Raw genomic sequence first — 21,336 nt, 5'->3', positions numbered from 1 at the left:
TAACAAACATAATCCTAGTTTTGACTAGCCTGTTAGCAGTGAGGGAGGTAACACAGTTGGATTCTGGATAGAGAATATCTAGAGTTAAAACCTCAAGAGCTCTCTTCTGGGCTTTCCCTTGTCATTATCCTGGCTTGCTAGAACTAAAGTAAAAGATGTTTTCTAGTGCCCAAAGTACTTCCAAACCCAATAATATACGAGCATTCCAGCACACCTGGTTTTTAGAAAAACTTGCCTCTTTTTAATAAAATTCACTTCTCAGTATTATCCGTATCTCTCCAGACTTTAATTTACTCAACAGCAGGGTCTCTTCTTGTTCTCTCTGGTATTCTTCTAAATAGTACTATGTGCACAGTCCATAGCTTTTTCCCTAGCCATGGGTTGGAAGAGTACCCCCTGCAGACCATATCTGAACCTCGACCTGTTTCTGCATGATCTGAGAGCTAAGAATCTTTGTTTTTTTTTTTTTTTCCATTTTTAGAGGTTTTACTTTTTTTTTTTTTAAAGATCCAGACAAACAAACAAAAATCAAAAAAGATCGTATGACAGAAACCATATGTGGCTTGCAAAGGTTGAAATATTTACTGTCTGTTCATTTATAGGACAAGTTTGCTTTTTCTGCCCTAGAAATTCATAGTTGGGCCACAGTCAGTAAATTTTTGAGAATGATTTTGTCAGAATTAGAATACACAGATTAAATTCTGCTTTATATCTGCCTTTCAAAGGGGAGAGTTTTTACTATAGAGTGGAAGAAACCCAAGAGACTTTGTTGAATGTCAGGAACTCTATAGTTATATTTAAAAAGGAAGGAAGAAAGGAAGGAAGGAAGGAAGGAAGGAAGGAAGGGTAGAAAGTCTTAGATTTTTGAATTATTTGCAATAGTACACCAAAAAAAGGAGAGGCCTAGAGGTCTGGGCAATAACACATATGAACACATAACATTATGCAGTAAATTCTTCAGTTCCTATAGTTTTAATTACAGATTGGGTATTTGATGCGGAGTTTCTGTCTTCATAATTCATTCACAAATATTGTGTCATTCTATTGAGGCACCAAAGGGATACCATACGTATTTAATGTCTTGCTTATTAGTGCTAAGGTGTGGAATAACCTGTGAGGATGGGGGAAGGAAACTGGGCCCTACTATTTGGTGAGATGTTAAGAAGCAGAGATGGGAAGGGTCTTGGTAAGTGTGGCTTCTTAGGTCTTGAGCTCTCCAGATGGAGAGCACCACACCATCTGCTTTAGGCGGCAGACTTTGGTGATCATTATTTATTTGGTTCTGCATAATGCCTATTCATGGAAGAGAGGGAAGTGAGTTTCATCGTGTCCTTGACTTAGTGTGGAGAAATAGAGGAATATATATCCCTGGTGGCAAAATTAGATAAAAATTAGGTCTTATATGTTTAAAATTAGAATTTAGAATAGTCATTCTCTGATTCAGATGAATCACTATCTGGACATTTGTTAAATTTTTAGAGTTTTAAAATTAGTTTTACTTTTGTAAATAAAATTATAAGCCCTTTTGCCTTTAAGTATAACATTTCTAAAGTTGTTAAATGATTACTGAATAGGTGAGTATTGTTAATTCTGCTTTCTATAGATACAAAATATTTAACTGATTTACTTTTTCTAAAAATCTTTAGCTGGCCTTTATTATTTAAATACTCCATAAAGTGTTAAGTGATGCTTTCTTCTGTTATCGTTGTTATATTTTAAGGTATTCATGATAGTGAAGGCAGGTATCCTTAAATATTTTATCATTACCCAATAATACATTGATTTTTTTATGACTTTTTAAAAATAGAGCTATGACAAGTGCTTTCTCGGATCTTCAGAAACTGCGGATGCAAATAGGGTGTTCTGTGGTCAACTTGGTGCCGTGTATGTATTCAGTGAAGCTCTCAACCCTGCGCAGATATTTGCAATTCATCAGTTAGGACCTGGATATAAGGTAGTAATAACTATCTTATTATAAATTCTATGGAAAGTTTTATGTGAATTCTATGTGAAATGTGGTACAATATAATATATAGCGATAATCTTTCTTCAGTGTGGTTTAAAAGTTGTCTCTTTTTTGGAACTCAGCTGTTACTACATGTTTCATTTTGTTTTAGAGGTACTTTTTCTCTTTTTAACTCTTTTCCTTTCATGAACTTCTAAAATTCTTTAGAATATTTTCTATTATTAAAGCCATGGCTTTTGTTGACATAATCCTGAAAAAATAAATTTTATAAAACCATATTGCTTAATGTGGTATTTGAAATCTCAAATTTTGAAATACATAATGAACAAATGAAATGACCATTATTGTTCAAATTAGAGAGAATTTGGAAAGAATAAAGATTTAAAAGGAAAATGGTATAAAATTACATGTGGCCGAAATTCATTCAGTTTTAGTTTTTACTTTTGCTTGTCCTTTACAATAGGCAAAGAAGGTCAGTACATTAGTGAGTGTCTTTATTTTGCAAAATCAATTATTTAATATGATTTATCACATTCTTCCTGTTTTTTAACTTTCAAAATGAAGACTTATTTAGGCGAGATATTGCATTCACATATATGAATTAGTTTTTAATGTGCAGTACACCTGGCTAGGGAAATATGAGTTTTATTTAAATCACATTAGGAGCTGTGACATCCTGAATTGTTTAGGGCTGAGAGAAAATTACGCAGTGAAAGTCAAAGTATTTTTAATTCTGAAGAAGTACATGTCTTGCATGGAAGAGCAAAAAACTTACTGTTTTATCAGTGTGAAGATTGTATTATGAAAAAAGGGGTGGTAAAATTTTTCTGTTCTCAGTGATTTTAAAATAATCACAATAATATTAAATGACAATAATGCTGTCATTTTTATGTCATGGTGAAAATACTTTGTTACCATCTTTTGTCCATATCACTTAATTTTACTATCCCTAGAAATGAATTTGTGCTTATGCAGCACTTTTTCTTCCATGGGTCCTTTTATTTGGTTTGGGGCCTAGTTCGTCATTTGTTGGCTTTGCATGGGAATGTTTCTGTAATTTAGATTTTTGGATTAATATGCATTCTGCCTCCTTTTGTACTTCTTAGGCTTGGCCTAAAATATTTGAAATGGCTTTCTTTAAGCACTGCCAGAATGATATTAAGTGAACCAAATCAGTGATGCATAAGTAAGATAGAAATTTTAAAAAACCACAGATATGCAAACTACAAATCCATTATGATTGCTATAGTGAAATTAGAATTGATGGGAGCTTCCTGGCAGGAAAAAGGAAAAGGACTAAATATAAACAAGTTATGTAATTCTCTAATTTGGAAAGGAACAAGCATTGTCTTGAACCACTTTGCAAACTTAGTAATTTGTCATATGGCTCTTTCTCATCATAGTCTTTTATAACAAAAGTGAAAATGAGTAGTAACCCTGTATCACTGTGTTCTATACACAAATACTCATGTGATACAGATGTATTCCTAGCATCCTAACGTAGACAATAGAGTACCTATATTAAAGTCAGAAGATTTAGAAGAAAATACCTCTAAATTTTGGGCATTGCCTGAAAAGGTGTCTTATTAAGTTTTGAAAGTTCGCAGCCTATGGGCATAGCCTACTGAGCCCCTTGTGTTTTTTTTTTTTTTTTTTTTTTAAGATTTATTTATTTATTTTTGGCGGGGGGGGTGGGTAGAGGCAGAGGGAGAGAGTCCCAAGCCAAATCCTCGCTGGTTGTGGAACCTGCAGGGCTCAGTGTCATGATCCTGAGATAACGACCTGAATTGAAACCAAGAGTTGGATGCTCAACTGACCCTGCCAACCAGTTGCCCCCTGAGCCCCTTGTTATTAATGGAAATAGAATGTAAATTAATGGGTGTATATGTATTTTCTCAATTTGTAAATATTAAAAGTAGAATTACTATCAGGACAGGCATCTATAAAAGTTTTTGACATTGAAGTTGTTTTCTAGAAATTCAGAGAATGAAGGGAAAGAGGAAAGGATGCAAATGGAGATGAGATTGTGTTATGACAAGGAAAAAAGCTGAAGTGGTTCACACATGATAGTCTCAATTTTCTTGGGTAAAGTAGGAGTCAGAGTCACTTCCTATGAGTTGAAGGGGCAGACAGTTGCAGTGAAATTTTTATGGTGTTTAGGATATAATAATTAGTTGACATTTGGCATAAATCATAAATGAAGCTAGAATTATTAATTGTTATATAATAATGTATTTATATTCATTGATGCACATTATATGGAGCTTCCAGTAAGTGTAATGATCAGTTGGTATTCTCTGTGATTCTGGGCTTAATGTAGGTAGCATGTCAACATCTGGGCTCTGAAATAATATCAATTAATTCCTCCCAAAATAATGTCCTCAAACTATATATACTATGCAGCCTGTCCTGTGTGATTTTGACTTGTTGACCATTAGAATATTAGGTAATTTTTTTTTCTGTGAAATGTCTGGTTTTGAGCAATATAACTTGTCAGTGAATATTTTACACTTCGTCATTTTAAGTAAACATTAAGTAAAAGGAGGGTATTACTAATCAAGTCGTTAGCTTTGGAAGAAATTTGTAAAACAACAATTTTTCACTGTAACTTTGTCTAGTATAGAAAAATTTACTGTGAGTTAAGTGTATTGTGGAGCTCTATTTGATGGGGTTATTCAGTGTCTACAAGATTATAAAGTCTTATGCATACAGTGGCTTCTTGACATAAGCTTGCAAAACAGATTTTAAAGTTTTGATATTTTATAATTGTTATTGGACATTTCCTAATTATCCTATAGTCTCTTATGGCAAGCTGTTCATCTCTGTTGCTAAATTTTTCAATATTAAGCTTTGTGTTTTGTCCTCCATTCAAGAAAAAGATAGCATAATGATTCTTTATCAGTTTATTATATTGTGATAAAGACCTAACTGATAGAAAATGTATAGGACAGCCTCCAAAATTAAAAATCACTTTGGAGGGCCACCCGGGTGGCTCATTTGGTTAAGTGTCTGCCTTCAAAAACTAGGGATGTACTGGATGGTGACTAACGTAACATAATAAAAAATAATTATAAAAAAAAAAAAAGCGTCTGCCTTTGGCTCAGGTCATGATCTCAGGGTCCTGGGATCAAACCCTACATCATTGGGCTCACTGCTCAGTAGGGAGTCTGCTTCTCCCTCTCCTGCTGCTCCTCCCCCTGCTGTGCTGTCTCTCTGAATAAATAAATAAAAAAAATAAAATAAATAAAATCATTAAAAAAAATCACTTTAGAGGGTTTCTGATACTTGCTTGGATAGGCAAGCTCCTAAGAAAGTGATAGTCCCACAATATCCACTTAAAATTCTGCATATTATACAGAGAACAACTATGTGAGTGTTCTAAAGACTGAAAAATGCAGCCAGGTTTTTAGAGAGGTATCAAAACATGAAACAAGTGGTCAGCATGGGCTGAATTCCCCGTTTTTTACTCTGATAGAAAAACTTTCTGGCCAGAAAAATTGAGGCAAAAAGTCCTTGGCCAATTAATATCACATGGAGATTAAAGGGCAACCTCAGAAAAGAGATAGCTAGAGAAGAATCTGAATTCTGTATTTAAAAAAAAAACTCAGCTTGAATCTGTGGCCAACCCCTGAAACCATGATGATCATGACAAACTGATAATAGATTGTAAATAAGGTTCAGGAATTGAACTGAGATCTGAGATACCACACATAGGAGGTATGACAGTCTGTAATTGTATCTAAGCAAGAAAATGACCTGATGAAACAAAAACAAATCCTTTTCAGAACAATATGGTCTCTACAGAATAATTTTCACATGTCCAGCATATAATCCAAAATTGCTCATCCTATGAAAAGCCAGGAAAATATGACTTAATCTCAAGGAAAGGGAAAATCAGCACACGCCAACTCCCAGGTAACCCAGAATCATGGAATTATTACATGAGCGCTATTAGGGAGCTATTATAACTAGTGAGGTTAAAAAAATTTGCTTGTAATGAATGGAGGTTTGGGAATTATCAGCCACAAAATTTCTAAAAAGTGGAAATTTTAGACCTGAAAAACACGTCTGAAGTCAAAAAAATCCACTGTATGGGTTTATTATTAGCAAAATTGATATGATAGAGAAATAAATAAACTTGGATATAGGTTGACAGAACCATTAGAAGAGAGAGAAATGATTAGGGGGGAAAGAAGAAAACCATAGAGATGTATGGGGTGGTTTTGAAATGTCATATGCGATGTTTAAGAGAAAGGGCCAGAAAAAAATACATGAGGAAAAAATGGTAGAAGACTTCCCAAATTTCATAAAAAAATCAAAAACAAACTTATATTTATAGATTGAAGGAACTATGTAAACTCCAAGGAAAATAAAGTCAGGGAAACCATAGAGCTGGAGCAGAACCTGTCAACCCAGAATTCTGGAGAAAGAACCTTGGATAATGAATGAATGAAGAACATTCAGAATGATAAAAATATGGATAAAATAAAATATCTTTTCTCTTATTTTCTTTAAAACATATATTACTGATTAAAGCAAAAATTATTATACTGTCTTTTATTGTTTATAATATACATAAATTTAATATACATGAAGTTCTAATAGAAGGTTCTTGGAGGAGATATAAACATAAACATTTCATATTTTACAAAATATTTGTGGGATACAAAAATATGGATGAAATTCAATAGCCAAAATGAAATTACAAATTCAAAGTCTCATATATCTTTTCTTGAAATGTAAGTACCCAGTATTTAATTTCCATATGCTATAGACTTCTTTTTGAAATGAGTTAACATACATTCCACATATACTTAATGGAAAGGAGAAACAAACTAAAATAATGCAAGCTAATGGAGAGAAGGTAAACTAGATAAGCTTAAGAGGCATTCATTGATTCATCCATTTAAATATTATTAAATATTGCTTATTGGCACTGTTACTATAGGGGTTCTGGGTGCTAGGGACATGACAGTGAACAAAACAGACAAAAATCCCTGCCTTTACTGGGGAGAAGGAGGATGTATATTATCATGGGAGGCCAAAAAAAACAGTGTGCTAGATGGTGGTAAGTGCTATGGGAAAAATAAAGCATGTAAAAGAGAGGGAAAATGGTGGACTGCGGTTTTAATAGAACGATAGAGGAGATTGCACTAGACTTCAAGAAGGTGAAGTTGATGTCAGCCAGGTGAATATTTGGGGGAGAGCTTTCAGGGCACATGGGAGAGCAGGTATGAAGGCCACTTAATATAGGATCTTACTTGATTAATGAACACTGATTGTGTTTCACTGTGACTAGGATAGAGGGAGTTTAGACAAGGCTGATAGCAGTAGAAAGTAATGGAACTTGATCGATTGGAGTTTTGATAAGACATACCTAAAATAATACTCTAAAAGGTCAGCTTTTGCATATATTTTGGAGGTAAAGCCAGTAGGATTTTCTTTCCCTGTGAATGTAGACTAAAGGTGCAAGAGAGGATTTAAAGGTGATCTAATTATTTTAGCCTGAACAACCGAATTGATGGGCTTTTTATTTACTGAGATAGAAAAGATTTGGAAAGACTAAATTTTGGGGAGGAAGGTCAAGGTTTAGTTTTGGACATAAGATGTTTGAGATGCCACTTAGACATTTTGTAAATGGAGAAGTGATGTAAGTCTGGAGTTTGGGGGAGAAGTCTAGGTTGGAGATGGAACTTTAGCAGTGGTAGGGTATAGACAGGATTTAAAGCTATGAGACTGGATTTAGATACCAATGAAGTGAGTTCAGAGATAAAAGATGACTGAGTAATGAGTCCTTGGAGAAGCCTAAGTTTGTAGGTTGTGGAGATGAGAAGGACCAAATAAGGGAAAATTAGAAGGAGAGCAAGGGAGTTAGAAGAAAATGCGAGAGAATATGGTGTCCTGGATGTTTTTAAAGGAAGAGGAGGTGATTAATTGTCAAATGCTGCTGACAGGTTGAGTAAATTCAGGACTGAGAAATGGCTTTTGGATTTAGCAGCATGAAGGTCGGGGGTGATCTTGATTATCACACCTTACAGTTAGTTGGAATGGGTGAAAAGTCCTTTCATTTAATGAAGACAGTAGTATTTTTTCAGAATTGAAAGAGAAACATTAATTTATGATTGAAAGTATAGTTGTTTAGCTTTGTTTGTATAGTTCTAGTACATTGAGTAACAAGACTTTATCTCTCCACCTTTGTAATGTTCCGTAGCTCCCATTTCCATCATTTTGTCCTTTTGAAGAACTGTTTATATGTTGTTGGTTTTTTCTGGTCTCCTGATTATTTGCTTTTTCTGTATTATACATTTATTTATGTTCAATATATTTGTAAATATAAATTTTATAGAAAAACCTCTGAATAATACGTACTTAGGTGCATATGAATATAACTATGTAAACTTTCTCTGCAAAATAGTGAAGCTTTATTTTTAAACTGTCATACCTTAAGTGACTTTTCATTTTTAGTCAGTATCTTTAGGATGATATGAACATACTCAAAGTATGCTACCATTTTTCAAGTTAGTTGCAATTCTTTTGGAATTGCTTTTGAGGGGTCAGTTTTTAAGTGACCCAAGAAAACAGTTCTCATTACTTTAGAGCTATGCTATATTTTTGATAATAGTTGGTTTTGTACACCTATGAATTCATCAGACATGGCTTCAAGTTGTTTTTCTTTTTCCAAAAATTAAAGCCATCCCTTGAGGATGACAGTTTGCCTTCAAAAATATAATTTAAAATGCTGTAGAGTTCGATCGATAGTGGAAGTGGAGAGCAGATCCCAGAGAGCCCTGAGCAGCTCTCCTGTTCACCTTCTCCCCACCAGGAACCACCGCTACTGCTGCTGGCTCCAGTCACCATCACTGCAACCTTGAGGCCAAGATCTAGCCTCAAAGCAAGTAGCAGCAAGGGCGGCCCCATTGGCAGTGCCTGAAGGGTCAAGTTCATCACAAGGAAGTTTTTGGAAACAGTAAAGTGGTTCAGTGTAAGAAACAGATATGATTTAATCAACAGGAATGACATCAAAGAATATGTATTTGTACACCAGACTGCCATAAAGAAGAATAATCCCAGGAAGTACTTTTGCAGTGTAGAAAATAAGAGAGGCTGTCAAGTTTTTGATATCATTGAAAGGATAAAAAGGGTGCAGAGGCAGCAAATATTACAGGCCCTGGTAGATTTCCAGAGCAAGGCTGTAAATGTGCAGCAGGCTGGAACCTGCTAAGTTATAGACACTGTCCACGTTGCAGGGGTCCTCCACGCAATTACCTGTAGAATTTTCAGAATAGTGAGAATGGGGAAAAGAATGCAGGATCGGAAAGTTCTCCTGAAGCCCAGGCCCTAATGCAGGCCACAGTGCCCACTTAACTATATGTGGAGACCTTATGGGTGCTGACCACAGTATTCTAACCTTCCTATGTGGGGAGAAGTGATGGAGGGTGCTGACTACCAGGGTGCAGGAGAGCAAGGTAGACCAGTGAGACAGAATATGTATTGGGATTATAAATGACCATTCTACAGGGGCCCTCCTTGCCATAGACAGCCTAAAGAGGATGGCAGTGAAAGAGATAAGGAAAATCAAGGAGATGAGACCCAAGGTCAGCAGCCACCTCAACATCTGTACTGCTACAACTTCAATTACCGCATCACAGAAGCCCAAAAAGCCCTAAGTGACAAGATGGCAAAGAGACAAAGCTGCTGGTCCACCAGTGGAGAATTAGTCCCCTACCAAGGCTGTGCAGGGTAGGGCTGAGTAAATGCAGGCTTACCATCTCTGCCATCATCCCACCATTGGTTTAATCATCTAACAAGAAAAAGTAAATATGAAGTTTCTGCAGTAACAAATAACAAAGGCTGGAGCTGAAGACTTCGAGTACTTGATTTTTGTTCATTGACCAGATAAACTTTCTGCATTATCTATGCAGACTGTAGTTTTTATTATCTTTACCTAAAGACGTCTCTTTTTGGATAATGGCAAACGTTTTTACTTTAAAGCCTGGTTTTCCTCAAAACACTTATAAAGGTTTTTAAATTGTCTCATATCTGGAAAAGTTGAGATTTTTAAGAACCTCGTCTTTAATTTGTAATAACTGTTTACAACTTAATTTTTTTTTCAGAAAAGTTAGCAAACTGCAAGCACCTGTTAGTAAAGGTCTTTAAAAATGCTGTAGATTCTGAAAATGTTTTTTAAAAAATCCTAGGTATAAGGAATGTTTTGAGTAATAGTCATTCTATTATATGTATTTCTAAGGTGATTCTTTTGGAAAATATAACACTTGTGATCGTATTTGTTTAGCTATATTTGATTTAAAATATCAAGTGTGGGATGCCTGGGTGACTCAGTTGGTTAATGAGCCCAGGTCCTGGGATTGAGCCCTGCCTTGGGCTCCCTGCTCAGCGGGGAGTCTGCTTGTCCCTCTCCCTCAGCTCCCCCCGCCATACGCACTCCTCCCCTCTCTCTCTCTTTCTCTCTCGCATGCTCTCTTTCTCTCCAATAAATAAATAAAATCTTTAAAAAAATATCGGTGTATTACCTTAAAGCTCTACTATATATAAAATACTAGAATTTCAGTGAATGGTGAGAAAAGTGTTCTATTTTTCCAGTGACCTGGTCCCACCCACTCCCCCCACACCAATGTAATGCCTTTAGCCTTATTTTATTATCCAGTTCAGATAATTTTTACTCACTAGTCTTGAATTAAAATCGGTTATTCCTACTAGGTTTTTATCCAATTACTGGAACATTTTGTATATACTAACATGTTTTTACTCCACCAACTCAGTCTAGTAATGCTTCCTGATGGTCAAGAGGGGAAACGTATAACCTAATGACATTTCTTCATTATTCAAAGATCTTCAATTACTGTTTTTAAAATTTCATTATAAACTCATAGATTTAAATGTATTTGAAGTATTTCAATCTACAGCAGTTATTGTCCTTTTGAAATTAAAATTGTCCCACCTTTGAGCGATGAATGTCTGTTGCAGTTGGTTCCTCAGTCCTTTGACCTGACCCCGCAGTCTTTGATAGATGCCTTGCTATTTCCCATGACAGTATTTCAGACTCATCCTGAACATTTTGTTGTTTCAGTCCTAGAATCAGCCATTATTCCATGAATCCTTAGTTTCTATTGGTGTGAAATTGAGGACTTTGCTGTGTTTTAACTTGACCGTCTCTAAGTTAAATGTGTATCTCATTTCTTCTATATTGAGAATACTAGTTGTCAAGTGTACAAAAGGTAATAGGATTAGGAAAGCCCATAATTACACATACAACAGTCTCTGAACAACACTACCAAAATTACTCTACTGACATTATTGCTGAAAACAGATAAGTTTTTTTGCATATGTTCTCTTCATTCTCCTTGCCATTTTTTAATAGTTTAAGTATGTCATAGGCTGAATTGTATTCCCACCTAATTTTTATGCTGAAGTCCTAGATCCCAGTAGCTTAGAATGTGATCATATTTGGAGATAAGGGCTTTAAAGAGGTAATGAAACTTAAGTGAGGCTATTAAGGTGGGTCTTAATTTAATATGAATGGTGTCATGAGAGGACCTTAGGATACAGACATGCACAGAGGGAAAACCATACGAAGATACAGGGAGGAGAAGAGGTTTCAGAAAGAACCAAGTCTGCTGACACCGTGATTTTAGACTTGTAGCCCCCAGAATTGTAAGAAAAAAAATTTTTGTTGTTTAAACTACCCAGACTCAGGTACTTTGTTGAGGCAGCCCTAGCACACTAATACATGGTATGATCTACACTGGGAGTAAACGTAGTTATTACATACTATTCTCAGTTTTAAAATTTCTTGGTTGTAGTCCTGTAAGTACTTCTGTATTTAGTACTTTCATCATCAAGAATGTTTCATCACATTCCTTGTACTGATGTATTTTGCTATCTGAAGCTCATTCTATAGTGTATTTCTCTAGAAGGGCTTATGGGAATAGTATTTCTTGAGAACTGCATTTCATTATTACTTTATTAGGGGTGTTTACACTTGAAAGGCATTTGCCTGCTTATAAAATCCTTGACTAACCTTTTTCTGAATGTCTTAAATATGTTACTGATTTTCTTTTGGATTAAAGTGTTTTGTTGAAAGTCTGATGACAGTTCTTATATCCTTTCTGTTATCAGGCACTTGTTCTTTTTGACTACATGTTCAAAGGATTTTTTTTTCTTTATATCTAGTAGTTTCCTAGATGTGTCTTGGTTGTTTGGTTGATTTTTCAGATAAGTGGTGTGTACCTTCAGTATGTAGTTTTGCATATTTTTATATTTCAAGATTTTTTTCTTGTATTGTTTAGTGTTTGTTGTTTCCTTACTTTGGTTTTCCTTTTCAGAGACTTGATTACACATGTTTGATTTACTTTACTTATCTTTAATATTTGTCACTGTGTGTGTGCACGTGTGTGTGTGTGTGTTCAGATTATTTTTTGGGTTTCTTTTCATTTGAAGGACTCTGTTATTTCTTGTAGGGTGGGTCAGATAGCAACAAATTATCTCAGTTTTTATTTTTTTTTGTGAATGTATTTCATTTTGCTTTCAGATAGCTTTTCTGGATATAAATTCTTGTTGAAAGTTTTTTCTTTGAGCACTTTGAATGTTTTATTTCGCTATGTTCTGGCCTCCATTTTTTTAGGTGAGAGGTCAACTCTTGATCTTATTTGGTGTTCTTTTTTAGGTGAAGAGTCATTTTTCTCGTGCTGCTTTTAGGAATGTCTCCTTGTCTTTGGCTTCCAGCATTTTAACTATGACTTTTCTGTTTGTAGATTTCTTTGCTTTTATTTTTCTTTGAGTTCATGGGCTTCCTGAATGTGAAATTAGTGTTTTCCAAAAATTGGGGAAGTTCTCAGTTCATCAAGTTTTTGAATATTTTTCTCTTTTCTCTTTCTTCTCTACTTCTATTCCCATTCTGTGTATGTTGGTATACTTAGTTGTTTCCCAAATTTCTCTGAGGCTCCAATAATTTTTCTTTACTCTTTTTTCTTTCTGGTTTTGGATTACATAATCTTTATTCTTTTATTTTCATGTGTGCTAACTCTGTCCTCTGCTTGTTCAAACCTTTTGTTGAGCACCTGTAGAAAGTTTTTCAGTTCAGTTACACTTTTCAGCTCTAGAATTTCCATTTGGATTGTTTTTATAGTATTTCTTTATTAATTGATATTCTCTATTTAATAACTTTTAAAATATTACTTATTTCAGTGAGAGAATGAGGGAGAGAGAGAGCGAGCAGGGGGAGGGGCAGAGGAAGAGAGAAAAACTCAGACTCTGTGCTGAGCCCCCTGTGGGGCTCGATCTCATGACCCTGAGATCAGACCTGAGCCAAAACCAGGAGTCGGACGCATAACCGGTTGACTGGGCCACTCAGGCTCCCTGATTGTCTCTATTTAATATGACATTGTCATCATATCTGCATTTGCTTCTCTAATTATGGTTTCCTTTCAGTTTTTTGAATGTATTTTTAATGGCTACCTTAGAGTTTTTTTCTGTTAAATCTGACATTTATTTGCTCTCACTGGTAGTTTCTTTTGCCTGCTTTTTCCCATATGTATGGGTTATATTTTCCTGTCTCATTTCATGTCTCTCAATGTCTGGTTGGAAGATGTCCCTACTCTCTTTTTTCTTCTAAAAAATTATAACAACTTTACTGAAGTGTAATTTACATATCATACAATTCACTCCTTTTAAGTGTACAAGTAAATTATTTTAAGTAACTTACAGAGTTGTACAGACATCACCACAATCCAATTTTAGAACATTTCTATCACCCCACATGCCTACTGGCAGTCACTCCTCATTCTCATCCCCATCCTGCTCATACCATTTTATATAACAATTGTGCTTCTGAAAATCCTTCAAGGAATAATTTAGTGAATATTGATGAATATTTATGCATAAGCATGCTTATTATATCTTAATAGATAATTTTGAAGTGTTGGAAGTCATCTAAATATAAAAAAGGAGTAAATATAAGAAAATTATCATATTTTAATAATAGATTATAGTCATTTAAATTGCATAATAATTAAAAAAAAAACTAAAAATTTTATATTTAATTAATTATGATGTGAGGTGGTTTTTGCTCCTACAAACCAAAATAGGGAATATGATATTTGCATTGTAGACTGAAAAACTTAAGGCCGTTTTTTTTTTTTTCCAAATAAGAATATATTTTATTAGACTTATTACATAATATTTCCCAGAAAGATTTTATGACTTCCCAGATAATATATTAAACATTATTTATTCCATTGTAAGCAATATGAACAAAATGTAAGTAAAGTTTTTGTTCCAGATAGTAGAATGTACATACATTTCAGAATTGTTAAAATGCCAATGTAGAAAAGCTAATTACAGTATTTAACAATAAATTTGTCATTATTTTAAGCATTATTTTTAGAAAGCAGGTATTCTGAGTTCTTAAGTGTGATAGACATATAAAAAAAGATAAGAATTAATGAACCATTTCAGACATTGTTTTAAAAGGGTGGTAACCATCTGGTACTTTTCACTTAAATTCATTTGAAGATTATAAGAATGAATTATGTTAGTAATTATTGGTACAAGACTTCCGGCTGAAAAAAGATTTTATTCCTTTAAGTTCAGTGTGTGGTGAAGAACATTTGTGATTTCATATTCATCCTTAATGTTTACTGTGTTTCTCAAAGCAACCAACTTTTTTATACATGTAGTAAGTAAGGGAAAGGGCACAAAAAAGCAAAAAGAAGCAAAAAAGAGCCAAAGAAAGATATTTAAAGAAATAAAAACTTGAGAAGTAGTAGGTGTTAGCAGTAGTAGAAAACAAAAGTTTTGTGATTGAATTGAATCCAGAAACAAGACCTAAATCAAGGAAGAAATAGGGTAATATATTTTTAGTCTTAAAAATATGAGTGCAATTAAATATAAAGTAGATGTATATTGTCAAAAAGAGATGGAAAATAAAAATGCGAAAGTGTTAAAAAAAAGAGGAATGGATAATTTTATTTTGAATTCTGAATTTTCCCTGAATAAGGAAAAGTCATTTAAGTAGCTTTAAAATGACTAGCAGAAAAACTGAAATGATTCTATTTGGATGAATTTCCTCATACAACTTTAAAATTCAGAGAACATTTGTTAAGGCATTTCTATGCATGGAGCACTATTATCATTATGGAACATGCAAAGCTGTAAATTACCTTTAAGGAACTTATAACCAAGTAAGAGAGAAAAACATACAGAAAGCTAAAAAGTGAAGTTCGTTGAATTTATAATCATGATATAATCTGAGGACAGTAAGTCCAATGGGATCATGGAAATTTCGGATTCTGATTGTAGGAACTGAGAAGTGCTTCATAGAGAGCATAGTTTTAAAACCAGTTCAGTCAGGCTTATGAAACTTCTTTTTTTTTTTTTTTAAAGATTTTATTTATTTATTTGACAGAGATAGAGACAGCCAGCGAGAGAGGGAACACAAGCAGGGGGAGTGGGAGAGGAAGCAGGCTCATAGCAGAGGAGCCTGATGTGGGGCTCGATCCCAGAACGCCGGGATCACGCCCTGAGCCGAAGGCAGACGCTTAACCGCTCTGCCACCCAGGCGCCCCAGGCTTATGAAACTTCTAATCTGTAATTGATTTTTTTCCCCTGGGGGGTGACAATTGGAATTTGCAAAACAATCTTTTAAAGGCTATCCAATTATAAAATTTCTTAAATTTTTATTTGAGTAGAGTAGACACAATGTTACATACATTTTAGGTGAACAACATAGTGATTTGACAAGTTTATACATTACACAATGTTCAGTACAACTGTAGCTACCATTTGTCACCATACATCACTATTATAATATCATTGACTATATTCTTAATGCCGTGCCTTTTATTCCTGTGACTTATTCATTCCATTACTGGAAGCTTGTATCTGTTGTCCCTGTTACCCATTTTCCCCATCCCTCCATCGTGCTCCCCTCTAACAACCATCATCTTCCATATCTTGGCTATTATAAATAATGCTTCAGTAAACATAGGGGTGCATATATCATTCCAACTTCATTTTCATTGGGTAGATACTCAGTAGTGGAATTACTAGATTATGGGGTATTTCTATTTTTAATTTTTTGAGAACCCTCCATACTTGTTTTCTACAGTGGCTGAAAATAAACTCAAAAACTCAAAATGGAGTAAAGACCTAAACGTGAGACCTGAAAACTTTAAAAATCCTTGAAGAGAACACAAGGGGTATTTTTTCTGACATTGCCTTTGCGACATTTTTCTAGATATGTCTCCTAAGGCAAGGGAAACAAAAGCAAAAATAAAGTATTAGGACTACATCAGAATAGAAGGCTTTTGCACAGTGAAGGAAACCACCAACAAAATGAAAAGGCAACCTATTGAATGAGAGAAGATATTCACAAATTATATATCTGATAAGAGGTTAATATTCAAAATGTATGAGGAACTCATGCAACTCAAGTCCAAAAAAACAATCCAGTTAAAAAATGGGCAGAGGCAAAAATTGACAAGGCAAGAAACAACAATTGCTGGAGAGGATGTGGAGAAAGGGGATCCCTCCTACATTGTTGGTGGGAATGCAAGTTGGTACAGCCACTCTGGAAAACAGTGCGGAGGTCCCTTAAAAAGTTAAAAATTGAGCTACCCTATGATCCAGCCATTGCACTGCTGGGTATTTACCCCAAAGATACAGACGTAGTGAAGAGAAGGGCCATATGCACCCCAATGTTCATAGCAGCATGTCCACAATTGCTAAATCGTGGAAGAAACCGAGATGCCCTTCAACAGATGACTGGATTAAGAAGTTGTGGTCCATATATACAATGGAATATTACTCAGCTATCAGAAAGAACGAGTTCTCAACATTTGCTGCAACATGGACGGCACTGGAGGAGATAATGCTAAGTGAAATAAGTCAAGCAGAGAAAGACAATTATCATATGATTTCTCTCATCTATGGAACATAAGAACTAGGAAGATCAGTAGGTGAAGAAAGGGATAAAGAAGGAGGGGTAATCAGAAGGGAGAATGAAGCATGAGAGACTATGGACTCTGAGAAACAAACTGAGGGCTTCAGAGGGGAGGGGGGTGGGGGAATGGGATAGACTGGTGATGGGTATTAAGAAGGGCACGTATTGCATGGTGCACTGGGTGTTATACGCAACTAATGAATCATCGAACTTTACATCAAAAACCAGGGATGTACTGTATGGTGACTAACATAATATAATAAAAAAACATTAAAAAAAATGGGCAGAGGACCTGAATAGACTTTTTTCAAATAAGACATACAGATGGCCAACAGACACAGGAGAAGATGCTCAACATCACTAATCATCAGGGAAATGGAAATCAAAACCACTGTTAGATATCACTTTACACCTTTAGTCAGAATGGCTAAAATAAAAAGACAAGAAATAAGTGTTGGCTTAATTAATTTCAGAAAATGTTCGGGGGCGCCTGGGTGGCACAGTCTTTAAGCGTCTGCCTTCAGTTCAGGGCGTGATCCCAGTGTTCTGGGATCGAGTCCCACATCAGGCTCCTCCATTAGGAGTCTGCTTCTTCCTCTCCCACTCCCCCTGCTTGTGTTCCCTCTCTCGCTGGCTGTCTCTCTCTGTCAAAGAAATAAAAATCTTTAAAGAAAAAAAATGTTCAGCCTGATTTTGCCCATGTCGGAGTAACTGCTACTGAATGTGCCGTACTACTGTAAATAACTATAAAAATGGGCAATATGTACAAAACATCTGTTTTTGACACTTGTCAATACACAGCACAGGCCTGAGATGCTTGAGTGTAGGAATATATTTAAGATGAGCTTGGTATTCACCCTTGATATCTGGCTGGGGCCAATAAAAATATTTTCCCATATTTTAGCTGTGGAGGCAGCTGAACTGAGGATGTTGAGATCAGAGTTCAGGCTAGCTTGAAATAGCTAAAATATACAGAGCAGGGGGCAAAAAAGGAGCAAGCTGTTGGGGTAGGGGCAGAAGTCTTTCTGAGGGTTTCCTGTGCATTCTTTGCCAAGTGTAGGGCTGTACATTTACAGGGGGAGGCTTCATGAGCCCTAGGAGGAAGAAGGTGTTAACTAGTAGCAGAAGAGAGGCAGTAGAGGTTACACAGTTGTTTGAAACTATGGAGTGTTAACCCAGTGACAGTTGGTTTATTTCCACATCCTTCAGTGCTCAGTAATTATCATACAAATGAATGACAGTAGTGATAGAAATTTTGGAGTTTTACTCTACTGGATTGTAGTTAGTTATACATGTGTCCAACCAGATTATTTCTACAAAGTGTATCTTTTAAGATTATATAATATTGCTTTTGCAGTTTAATTTTTTTAAATTTCTAGCCTATCACAGTATCCATTCTTCTGTGCAACTGCATGCATGTTAAAAACTTATTCATATTAGAAGAATGAGGTACAGGAAATTGCTTAATATTGGCAAATGTTTACTTAATTTGAAATAAGTAGTTTCTCAGTATCATGTTAAATATTTCTCTGAGATATTGGTTGGTATCAGTGATGTGTTTTTCTTATTTAATATTTGAAATGTTGTAGTTAAAATGCTGATACTTGGTATTTCTGCCATTATCATAATTTTTAAAGATTTGATTGGGTGGGGGCACCTGGGTGGCTCAGTCAGTTAAGTGTCTGACTTCAGGTCATGATCTAAGGTCCTAGGATCAAGCGCCATATCTCAGGCTCTGCGCTCAGGGGGAGTCTGCTTCTCTCTCTCCCTCTGCTCCTCCTCCTGCTTGCGTGCACGCATGCATGTGCGCGCGTTCTCTCTCCCTCTCTCAAATAAATAAATCTTCAAAAAGAAGATTTGATTGAATGAACAATTGTCCACTGTGTTGAAGTACTGACTCATGCACTGAAATTTTCTGTACTGATATATTTGCCATTTGTTGACATGTTTGTGACTATAATCTTTTCTTTAATATTTGCTTATTAAGAAGTGGTAGTAATGATTGTAGGGCATGCAATTGAATAAAATTCATCAGTATATCAAATATTTATTATATTCAAGGAACTGTTCTAAGCTCTTAGGGTTAAAAATGATCAAGTTTATACTCTTTATGAGAATAATTATATCCCTATATGTTTAAATTGAAAGTTGATATGTGTACCCGAAAGGAAATATAATGCAAATACTATTAAAGTTTTGTGGAGGGGCGCCTGGGTAGCGCAGTCGTTAAAGCGTCTGCCTTCGGCTCAGGGCGTGATCCTGGTGTACCGGGATCGAGTCCCATATCGGGCTCCTCCGCTCTGAGCCGCTGTGAGCCTTCCTCTCCCACTCCCCCTGCTGTGTTCCCTCTCTCGCTGGCTATCTCTCTGTCACATAAGTAAATAAAATCTTTAAAAAAAAAAGTTTTGTGGAAGGATGATTAATTTCAGCTACAAAGGCTTTAGGAACTCTTTGTAGAAAAAGTTTTTGTGGTTCTTGAAAAATACATAAATTTCAGGGGATGAGCAGGACATGATGATAGAATGTGAGAGAGGGGGCATGATTACAGAGTAGAAGCAAGGAAGTGTAGGTTATGTTTATGGTTTAATCCACAATCAGGCATAGCTTCATGGCAGAATACAGAGTAGGTAGGCTGAGTGGTTTATAGTGGAATGTGAGGATGATTATGATAGGTTGAAACCAAGTTATTGAAGATTTTGAATATCAAAATAGTGAATTTTGATTTTCCAGCCATTTGGAATTATAAAAAAAAAACTGTAGCAAAAGAATGGATTGATCCTATTTATGTATTTTCCTAGAGAAGTTTGGAAATGTAGATATTAGAGTCTGAATTATTTTTAATGAATTCAGATGGATTATTCATTTTGAAGGGAAAATTCTACAATATACAGCAGGTAACATTCTCTTAGTTATATGTCAGGAAATATAATTCATCGAATGTTGCAATGTCATTACCTATTAAAATCAGCAATACTTGTCACATAGTGATCCTGGAAGAACAATAGGTATTGCCATATACGCATTTTCAGACATTAGTATTAGAAAATAACAAGTCTCTGCTTTTGCAGCAATTAGGTAAACTTAATTTGGTTGCATTTAGCAGTGTTCTGGAACATTTTCTCATACTCATGTTAAGTAATTCCAGTTTGGGTGATTAGGGTTATACTCAGTGTGGCTTTGCCTCATAAACAACTATGTTACAGATACCTGAATGTTCACTATCATAAGTGCAATATACCATTACATAAAATTTATGGTGAATGTTTTATGAGTGACATTTATGAAGAATAATTGAACATAGAAAAATATTTGTATAATACTAAGTAGAAAAGGACATAGTAATAACAGCTACCATTCTGAGTTGCTTTTAAAGATCTATGTATTGTTCAAAGTACTCTATTTGCTATTTTATCTGTTAGGTGTGTAACAGATGAGAGGTAAATAACTTGTGGATGGATACACAGTTAGTAATAGAGTAGGGATTCAGACTTAATTCTAACTGATTGTGAATCTAATGTTTTTAACTATTTGTTGCATTGTGTAAAACTGGCAATACAATAATTTTACTTTTTTAAATCTCAGAGCTTTTATTCAAGTTTTACTGAGATATAATTGACACATGACATTGTATTAATTTAAAGCATACAGTGTAATGATTTGATATATGTATATATTGTGAAATGATTACCACGATAAGGTTAGTTGGCACATCCATTACCTCACATAGTCAATTTTTAGGGTGTACTGAAAACTTCTAAATCTCTCTTAGGAACTTCCAAATATACAATAAAGTATTATTAACTCTAATCAACATTTTGTATATTGTATCTTCAGAATTACTCATCTTAAAAGTAGAAGTTTATACTCTTTGACTATCTTTACCAATTTCTCTACCGACACCTTCCTTCTCTGGTCATTCTTTGTATCTATGAGTTCTTTGTTTGAGATTCCACATATATGTAAGGTCATATAATATTGGTCTGTCTCTGACTTATTTCACCTAGCAAAATGCCCTCAAGGTCCATATGGTGTTCAAAGGGCATGATTTCATTCTTTTTTATGGCTGAATAACATCCCATTGTATATATACATATACATACCACATTTGCTTTATCCATTTATTCATCTGTGGACACATAGGTTGCTTCCATGTTTTGGCTATTATAAATAATGCTGCAGTGAACATGGGGGTACATATATTTTTTGAATTAATGTTTTATTTTTGGGGATAAATATCTAGAAGTGGAATTGCAGATCATATGGCAGTTCTATCTTTAAGTTTTTTTAATAAAATTTTTTAAGTTTTAAAAATTTATTTGAGAGAGGGAGAGCCACGCACGTGTTTGTGTGTGTGTGGGGGGGGAGGGGGAGAAGAAGAGGGAGAGAATCCCAAACAGACTCCACTTGAGCA

General features: G+C 35.0%; 1 protein-coding gene across 6 annotated transcripts in view; it reads left to right on the top strand.

Annotated features, from left to right (window-relative positions):
- NBEA (neurobeachin) overlaps nt 1-21,336 on the top strand; it is a 662,109-nt gene that overhangs the window by 89,424 nt on the left and 551,349 nt on the right. For all 6 annotated transcript variants that reach the window (XM_048215508.2, XM_048215507.2, XM_048215504.2 and 3 more), the window contains exon 8: nt 1,808-1,954. In XM_048215508.2, the coding sequence (XP_048071465.2) occupies nt 1,808-1,954 (147 nt within the window). The remainder of the gene's footprint in view (nt 1-1,807; nt 1,955-21,336) is intronic.

Source organism: Ursus arctos, unplaced genomic scaffold (assembly GCF_023065955.2).
Source record: "Ursus arctos isolate Adak ecotype North America unplaced genomic scaffold, UrsArc2.0 scaffold_10, whole genome shotgun sequence".
NCBI classification, from domain to species: Eukaryota; Metazoa; Chordata; class Mammalia; order Carnivora; family Ursidae; genus Ursus; species Ursus arctos.
Note: the sequence above shows the minus strand (reverse complement) of the source record. Positions and strands in the feature narration are given on the sequence as shown.